This window comes from Uloborus diversus, unplaced genomic scaffold (genome assembly GCF_026930045.1).
Source record: "Uloborus diversus isolate 005 unplaced genomic scaffold, Udiv.v.3.1 scaffold_1101, whole genome shotgun sequence".
Classification (NCBI taxonomy): domain Eukaryota; kingdom Metazoa; phylum Arthropoda; class Arachnida; order Araneae; family Uloboridae; genus Uloborus; species Uloborus diversus.
In genome coordinates this window covers 42,835-52,201 of record NW_026557768.1, presented here as the reverse complement: position 1 = coordinate 52,201, position 9,367 = coordinate 42,835, and the positions used below count along the sequence as shown (strand labels likewise).

Below are 9,367 nucleotides of genomic sequence, written 5' to 3'. Positions count from 1 at the left end.
GTCCATGTCCTAAGCACACACACACATACGCACAGCACCGTCCAGGAAGAGTTTTTGTGTACTGGATGCTGATTTTGTCTAAAGAGAATTGTGTAAAATCGAGAGGGTCGGGAAAAATAGAGTCGATTACAGGTGGCATCCTATTAGTAGAAACGAGAAGTCCAACGAGTAGGGTCCAGCCGATTGTGAAAAACATAATTTGAATTCAAAATGTCAAAATTCAAGTTATTATTTTGACTTAAAACTACTCAGTTTGTTTCAGCTGTTCACTATAAAACTGTTTCTTTCTTCTTAGGAGAGGCCGAAGTTGCCGAGCAGTTGGCCCGCAAAGTGAGAGTTCTATGCTGGATCATGACTGGCCCGCAGAATCACAAGCGGAAAGCGAAGCACGTGAAAGCGACCTGGGGACAGCGGTGCAACATTTTACTTTTCATGAGTTCCAAAGAGGACCCCAGCTTGCCGGCAATCGCTCTCGACGTGTCTGAAGGCAGGGATCATCTGTGGGCCAAGACGAAAAAAGCCTTCAGTTATGTCTACGAGCATTATCTACATCAGGCAGACTGGTTCCTGAAAGCAGACGATGACACTTATGTTGTTGTCGAAAACTTGAGGTAGGAATTTGGATGTGACCCTTGTTCGTTTTTTTCACTGTAATCATTTAGGGTAAGTTTGAATTTTGGTTGCACTCCATTTATTTTACATCCAAAGAAACTAGAAGAATCAATGGTGTTTTCTGCTAACACGGTTATTACATCAGCTTTCTACTTTTTATTTCACATAATAAGTTGGTAGCACTGTATACAGCCAATTGCATAATCCAGTCATTCAGAAGTTCTGAAGTGAAGTGTTTTTTATACACTGGGAAATTTTAGATTTACGACTCAAAATACTTTTAAACAATTTGTTTGGCTTTACATTTTTGACATGGTTCAAATTTATCCTAAGTCGCAACTCACTTTGAACCAGATTGATAATTCATTTAAATTTAAAATGAATTTTATCGTTATTTATTCTTAATATTGGACAACTATATATTTCTTTTCAGTTTTATGACAGTGGATATGCAATAACAAACAAAATATGACTGAGTCAGTTTGAAACAGAAAATGTAGAATCAAGTTACCCTGAATGACTGTAATGACTCGTATAAATTCTATTTTGTTTTTCTTTCTGTTCATATAAATGTTGTCACACTTTTTTTCAACAAGTGTAACACCCCTTGTCATTTATCATGCTTTTCATAAACATATTGTAACAAACAAAATGTGATCTCACACTTCTTGTTACCCCCCCTCCCTCCCGTTTATCACAAACGTTGAGGAACCTCTCCTCTCCTCAAAGCGTGATATCAGTTGAGGCAGTGAGAAGCTAAGGGATGTAAGTATCAAAATTAAAAATTTGGAGATAACCACTAACCACTACGAAAGTAGATGAACATCTCTTCCGTTTTGGGGCAAAAGATAGTATGCTATGAGTCCTGGTAGGGGCTCATACAGTGTGATTTAGAAAAAAAATTCTATGAAAGCCTACCCAAGATCTGAACTTTAAACGTGTTTTACTCAAAACTTTAAAATGTCCATCTATACTGTCCAACCACGGATTGTATGGAATTTTCAAACGTATAGATAAGACGAATCTATCTAAATGAGAGGGGAAAAGTAAAAACACTTGAAGCCAGTATTCCGCTCATTTGAATGAGATTCTGCTTCTGCAAAAGCTGGCATCACTAAAAAATAATAGATTCGTTCATTTTCGACTGTAAAACGGATGTTTGTCTTTCCATACAATCCGTGGTCAGACAGTATATCCCTTTGCGCCTCAGTTGTGGACGACATCTAAGTTGATCACAGGTGAGCGTGTTTCGTTAGTTTTGAAGAAGACATTTAAGGCCTAAATTTTTGTTCATTACTTCAAGTTATTTGCATGCAAATTCGTGGTTAACATAATCTGAACATGACTCCTTTTACGTAGGTTATGTAGCTCTTCTGTAGTGGCTCCAGACGTTTAACTAAAGATTTTTCGTCTGTAGGCAAAAAGACATCCTTTCTTCTTCAGTGGCTCAGCAACCCATAATGGGCCTTAGCCTCCTCAAGAAACGCATATTTTTTTTCTTTCATTTATTTAACGTCCCTGATTTTATTATTTTCAATATTTACTTCGATCATGATGCTTCCACCAACTACTACGATTTATCCGTAGTTTCTACGAAATGTGATGTCTTACTTCGGACTACTACACAAACGATCGCGACGGTTGTTGTTGCTAATTTCCTCTTCTTTCTTGTTCAGGTATTTGCTGCAGGGTCGAGATCCGGAGTCTCCCATCTACTTCGGCTGCCGCTTCAAGCCGTTCGTAAAGCAGGGCTACATGAGCGGGGGCGCAGGCTACATACTCAGCAGGGAGGCCCTGCGGCGCTTCGCCGAGCAGGCCCTGGTCGGGGAAGCCGAGTGCCGCAAAGACGACGGGGGCGCAGAGGACGTGGAGATCGGCAAGTGCCTCGAGAGCGTGGGCGTGGAGGCGGGAGACAGCAGGGACTCTCTGGGGCGAGGCAGGTTCTTTCCCTTTGTTCCTGAGCATCATCTCATTCCTGGACATGTGCCAAAAAGTTCTTGGTACTGGAGCTACATCTACTACTCATCACAAGAGGTAAGAAATATTTCAGTCAGTTTCTTCTCATTGGCATGAACCAAGGACGGATTCAAGGGAGGGACGCCCCTCCCTTGAACGATCGCAACAAGTTCAATCGTTCCGAATTTAAGTCCTGAAATGCAAGAGTAGGCTTTGATGCTGGTAAAGAAATGTATTGTGCTCGAATATCCCCTCCCCGGAAACTTTTCGGAATTGAAGTTCCGAAAATGCAATTTCAGGCAATCTTTGGTAATGTTAGGCGGAGGAGTTTGGAAGTTTTCCTCTAGGGCATTTTGCAGAATTGAAGTCTTAAAGACGTGATTATAGACATCTTAGGTAGTGTAAGGGGAAGGAATGTATTCAGTGACTTTCCTCCTGTAATTTTTCGAAACTGAGGTCCCGAAAAGCGCAATTTCTAAAACGCTGTTTTCGAATATCTCTTTCGAAGGAAAAAGAAAGAAATAAGTTCGGGGACCTCCTTGGATAAATCTCTTAACTTTTAGTTGTTTTTAATTAAAATGATGTACCTCCTCCCATTATGTAAACCAGATGCATAGTAAGTGGTAAGTCAAAAAATCAAACGCCCCCTCCTTGAAAAAAATTCTAGATCCATCCTTGGCGTGAACTAACTACCAGCATGAGCTCGAAGGTCAGGGGTCTGGACAAAATTCTGGATTTAGGTCAAATCGTATGAGCTCAGATAAAACGGTTTGCTGCACTTGCATTGGCAAAAGTTCGGATGCGACGAGGATTCAAAGTTGCTAATTTATTTAGCTTCAGAAATCCATAGGTGTTTTTCTTTATGGTGAACTGTTTTATCTGTTTCTTGCTTTTCCTGTGTAGTATGGGCCAATTTAAAGCATTCACTGCAGAATAAATTCGCTTTCTCCAACTTTGTACTGAAGAAAAAGTTGCAAAATGAGCTGGCAGATATTGTTCTGAAACATCCAATTCCAATGGAAACGCCAATGTATTTTTGTAACCGAATAATCAACTTTGAACCCCCGTTGTAGCCGAACTAGGGCCTGTGCAGTCAAACCGATTTTCCTGGGCTCATATCCGGTACGTATTAGTCCAAATTCAGATTTTCGTTTAGATCCTCAAGTTCGTGCCGTTTAGTAGTCTATGTTTATAGTTGCAAGTTCGTCGCAATTATATACTTTACTATGCTGATGGCTTAACCAGGGGCGCCACTAGAACTTTCTTCTGGAACATTTTCCCTTAACAATAATACTGATGCTCGGTGGTCTTAAAGTCCTGATGACTTTAAACTTGTTGCTGGTGTGTGAACAATCTACCACTTTTCCCGCACTTCGCGGGCAGCAGATAATAATCCTAGGGATTCATGTTAAAAGAAGGGAGTTGTTGGAGAAAAGTAGGTAGTCTACTTGAAATGAAACAGAGAGAGAGAAGAAGACTTATAAAATTAGAGACGTACCGAGTACTCGGTACTCGGGCCGAATTTTGATCAGGTACTCGGCCAATACCGAGTAGTTGTAAAATTTTGAATATTGTTCATCGCAGATTTTCGAATTAATAAAAAGTACAAGTATTTATATTGACAAAAGAAATCCGACTTTTGTTTGGAAGTGGAGGGACTTTCAAGATTTTTCAATAGCAAGTTTTAACTATCTACTCTCTCTCTCGCTACGAGGGACGGATTACCAAATAGGCAACTAAGGGAGTTCCGTACGGGCCCCGGGAAATCCTAAAAATGAAAAAAGTTATCTTTTACAAATTCCAAAAAATAAAATTTTCGGCCCCCTTTTTTTTTCTTCTCGTTTTCTTTCCTTTCCTCTTTCTGTGTTGCTGTTGAAAGGCTTAGTCCCCCGTGCATTTTACACAGGCGGTTCGTCCTTGTGATTCAGACCTCCTGATTCATTTTCATTGAAACAATAAGCGAATTCGCAAAGAGTGTTTCTCCAAGTTCTTGTAGAATCAATAAAATAAGAAAAGTTGAGTAAAATTTAGAAAAAAAAAAAAATTCGGACAAAATGGATATGCAGTTTCAAAATTAAGCATAATTAAAATTTTTTGACTTGTTCAAGATTCGTGAACCTTAAAGATATTTTTTGAATAAAATTAAAAATTTTAAAAAACCCCGACTGAGTTGAAACTGTAGAATCAAGAGAGAAAATTGAAATCCTTTTAAAAGCTTTATATTATTAAAAATCAATGTCAAATATTTTATTTTCTATTAAATAGAAACTGGCAACAGATAAGATTTTTAAATCATTACGTTTTATTTCCTTGTCGGCCATAGAGTAAAGAAATTTCTTTACTCTATGTTGTCGGCCAACAATGAATTCGGTTATCAATCGCGTGAATAAAGGCTTAGCCGTTATTAAAATCTGCTTTAAAAAAATGTTATAATTGGAATTCTATGAAACATGAAAATTCCAAACACATTCTATCAGACGCGGAAAAAAATTCTCTTTATTTTTGGTATTAAATTTTTGAATTTAAAAATTTTTAACTATGTTTTTCACTCAAAAATCGCGAAAAACGTTTTAGAGGTTTTAGTTAATATCTTCGTTAATTAATTTCCTCCAAAGATGCAACCTAGCTAAGAACATTCTCGATCAACTCTCCTTTCGAACTTTTTTTTTTTCTTTCAAAATCGGTACATCCGTTTCGGCGCTAGAGTGCCACAGACAGACATACAGATACGTCGAACTGATAACCCCCTTCCTTTGTGTGTCGGGGATTAAAAATAGGTGACTTTTACGTAAATTACTTTAGTGCCTCAGCCCCTTTTGTTTAAAGTAGTAACTGGGAAAATTGAATGCACGTGGAAGCACTTCCGTGGGGTTGAGGGATGGAGCGCTATTACCTCTCATTTGATCATCGGACATTGGCCGTGAGACTATTCCACGTGATGTTATTTAATCTGCAATCTAAAATCCATTTCAGTAAGATAGTTGAAGTTTTGTGAAAGAACGAAATACTATAAAGATGAAGCAGAAAATTTATGAAAATTTAATGTAATATTTGTAACTTAAAGTTCAACTGAACTCCCCCCCCCCCCCTCCTTTCTCGGGCTCTTTTTCTTTTCTTAAATGATAGTTACAACTCTTTCTTTTCAATCACAAGCTGAGAATAATTTAAAAAAAAAAATCTTTTAAATGTTACACGTTATATCGCGAAATGATAAATTTGTTTTTAAACATACCGTCATACTTCGAGCAAAATCCTTTGAAAACTACAACATATGTTCTTGTCCGTGCTTAATAATTGAACAGATTTGTCAATCGAAATGATATACTTTTTCCTTTGGTTGTTAAAAAATGTGTCTAAACATCTTCCGTTTGCTAGCATTAAAGTTGAGGAAGGAAAGACCCAGCAAGATACTACTAATTTATTTACCTTATACAAGGCCCTCGCCGATTGAGGGAAGGAGGGCATACACACTCCCCCATTTTCCTCAAAAGGAACTGCCAATCTCATTTTAGTGATGTAAAAATAAATAAAGAAAGAAAATAAAAAAGGAAAACCTTTGCAGCTTGTAAATTGAAAAAGAAAAATGAGTAAAACATTTGGAATGTACGCTCATTCAGGGGTTAGTACGGTACACTGCTCCCGGCAGGAAAATGACGGTTTCTAAAGTTTTTCGTTTTTCATCATTTAATTTTACTATAGTTTTATTCTAAACACATGATTATTTGGCTTCGCTGAAAGTCAAGCTTTTTCTTTTTTTTTTTTTCCAGTAGCCTAACTTCAAACAACAAAATTTTAATAATGTTTGTGAGAAATCAAAAGCGCGTTTCTTCTCATGCCTCTAAAACTCTTTTTTTTTTCTTGTGGTTAGCTGCCATTGACCTATCCTCGTCAAAACATACCATACCACGTTGATTGTTTACGAAAACAAACATATTTAGACTTGGAGTGTTTCCATTTTGATTTCATAGATGCGGTTTAAAATAAACATCGAAATAGCTCCTTTCGTTCAAAACAAACAAAATCAAAGAGTTCGAATAAAATACCCAGACTGCAAAATTAGTTTTAATGGAGCATTTATATATCCCAGCTTCGACATTGAAAGGCTTATAATAAAAAAAAAAAAAAAAAAATCTGGAGGCGACAGACCATAATAGGTTCTATTTGAGAATCTAGAATTCAATTCAGTCTAACAAAAATTGTAAACAAACTTCGTTGTTGTGGTTTAAAGAAGGTTGTGACTCGGAAATTCCTGGCGACGATGTTTGAAGTTCTCAAAAACATTAAAAAATATTGAAAAATTACTTAGCATCAGTTAAAAAAAAAAAAAAAAAAGTTATGAAAAACAAATAATTAAAATACCAGAAAGCATAAGAATGAATGTGTTTACTTTTCTCATAGCTAAAATAAAAACAGCAAAGTAAAAATCACCATTATAGAACAGTTTATGTTCACATACAGTTCGATTTTGTAGGGAAAGAAAAAAGAGGAAATAAATTTTATTTTATTTTATTTGTTAAATCTGAAATTAATGTTACTTTTGCATGGTTGTTTTAGGTACGACATAAAGATTAAAAACTCATGGGGGAGGGGAGGGGTCGTGGCTTGCTGGATCCTCCCCGTGTGTGCGTCACTGCTATATACTATTATTGCTATATACTATATTGCTTTATATTATAGTGCCTAGAAAGAGCCTCTTTCTAGGCACTATACTTTATATACTGTATTGCTATATACTCTGATTTCCGCTTCTAATTCTTACAATATTGCTTTAATTATTGAGGAATATTTTAGAAATTTTTTGACTGATTGAAAAAAAAAAAAGAAAGAAAGAAAGAAAATCGTTTTTTTAAACCTTTTTAATATTTACGCGGAAATAGAGGCGAGCTCCCCGGAAAGTTTAATAATTGCAGTTCTTGCAAATGCAGTTTTAGACGATCTTGATGGTGGATGAAGAGGGAGGGGGGGGGGGATTTAGGAGTTCTCTATTGGAAGATTTTCGATACTGGAGTTTAAAAACGCGATCATAGACCATTGTGTGACGCGAAAAGGAATGATGCTCAAAGACTTTCTCTTGGCAATTTTTTGATGAGTTTCAGAAACGCAATTGTAAACGATCTTTGATGGTGTTTGGGCGGGGGGGGGGGGGAGGAGAGAAGGGTTCTGGGGCTCTCAACCGGGAAGTTAAAAACGTTATTATAGGTTTTCTTTCGTAACGTTAGAGGCCGTGCAATTTTTTGAAATTGAAGCTCAAACAACGTAGTTTTATACGTTCTAAATTTTATTTGGAAACATGTGTTCAGATTCCCGGAAAGTTTGCGAAATTGAAGAATAAAAAACGAAATTTTAGACGATCTGCTATAAGTTTCGTGGGAGTAGTTGCATTTGAAGTTGTTGCCTTATTTTCAAACAGACTTGAAAAAAGAAAAAAGAAAAAAAAAAGGGGGGGGGGGGAGGGTGTTAGAAAGGGTAAAACTGACCAATATTATGAAAATTGTAGAAAATTTTAAATTTGAAGGCTTCTTTTTAAAATAGTTTAGAATTTTCCCCATTTTTCCTATGAAGGTAACTTGTTTTCCTAGGATGTGTTCTTTTCTTCTCTCAAGTAAAAGGCATATTTTTGAAAAAAATTCAAATCAGGTATTTTTTTGGAGGGGTCTAGCCGCCTTCTTGGTTGCGCTTGTGTCATTATTTTAAAGAACATAAATTGAAATGAAATGTTGTGCATTGATTATGAACATTAGTTTTGAATTAGCTGTAAGTTTTCAAAATTTCATGCAAATTAAAAATATGTCACATGTATTTCAGTATACTGTTACAAATTAACTGAACTTAAAAGTATATTATTTTAGCTGTATGCTATACATAATTGAAAATTTCCTTTCTTTTAGGGCATGGACTGTTGCAGTGACACAGCCATCTCTTTCCATTACGTTAGTCCTAACATGATGTATGTCCTAGAATATCTCATTTACCACCTTCGTCCATACGGCATTAACAGTCATCTAGTGAATAAAGACTCTATACCATTGTTAACTAATTCAACAGCTAGTCCTATTGCAGTTACAGTCAAATCCAAGAGGCCATTGAATGGAAATGAAACACATAAGACCACTGAGTCTTAGTTCTTTGAAGACAAACTGTTTTACCGTTTTCAAGATATTTTTTGGTTCCTGTGATATAATGTGTGTTTTTGTACAGTAATGTATTCTGTAAACTAAGAAGCTGTTTACGTGTTTTCAGAAATTTCTTCCTCCCCGTTGTAGAGGAATGAATGAAACAAGTTTCAAGTAAGTTTATGATGTGATTTATAGCAGAGCTGTGGAGTTGGTGTCAGACTGATTTTGAGACAAAGGAGTCAGAGACTTTAAAATTCCAGGAGTCTGAGTTTGTCATCATCCTCTCCAACTCCATAGCCCTGATATTTAGTAAACTTTTGACACACATTGGCTGCTCAATGTATTATTAATGCTCATTTCTGACAAAAAGCTGGTAAAATAACTGACCCACCAAAACTGAACAGCCTGTAAACCTTAATTTAGTAACGGGCTGGACTTCTCAGCTGTGTTGTAGTCCTGAGGGAAAAAGAGAAAGAGGGAGAGGGGGGGGGGGAACCAGCATAAGTTAATAAAGTTAAAAATGAGAGGAACGCTTCTGTTAAAAGTTAAAACTGTGGGAGAACCCTTGTGTAAAATTTAAAAAGTAGGAGAGCGCTGTAATCCTGTGTCCACCCTCAACTACACCACTGCTTTTCAGTCCTTATTACTGTGTATATTTCAAGTCCAGCTCTGTGCAATTTTTT

General features: G+C 36.7%; 1 protein-coding gene across 1 annotated transcript; it reads left to right on the top strand.

Annotated features, from left to right (window-relative positions):
• Positions 1–295: 295 nt before the first annotated feature.
• Positions 296–8,920, top strand: LOC129232229 (glycoprotein-N-acetylgalactosamine 3-beta-galactosyltransferase 1-like; the record flags this gene model as incomplete). The annotated part of the gene is made up of 3 exons (XM_054866444.1): positions 296–611; positions 2,289–2,646; positions 8,457–8,920. Coding segments are annotated over 3 exons (908 nt in total), but the record flags the coding sequence as incomplete, so codon positions are not given.
• Between the last annotated feature and the right edge of the window lie 447 nt (positions 8,921–9,367).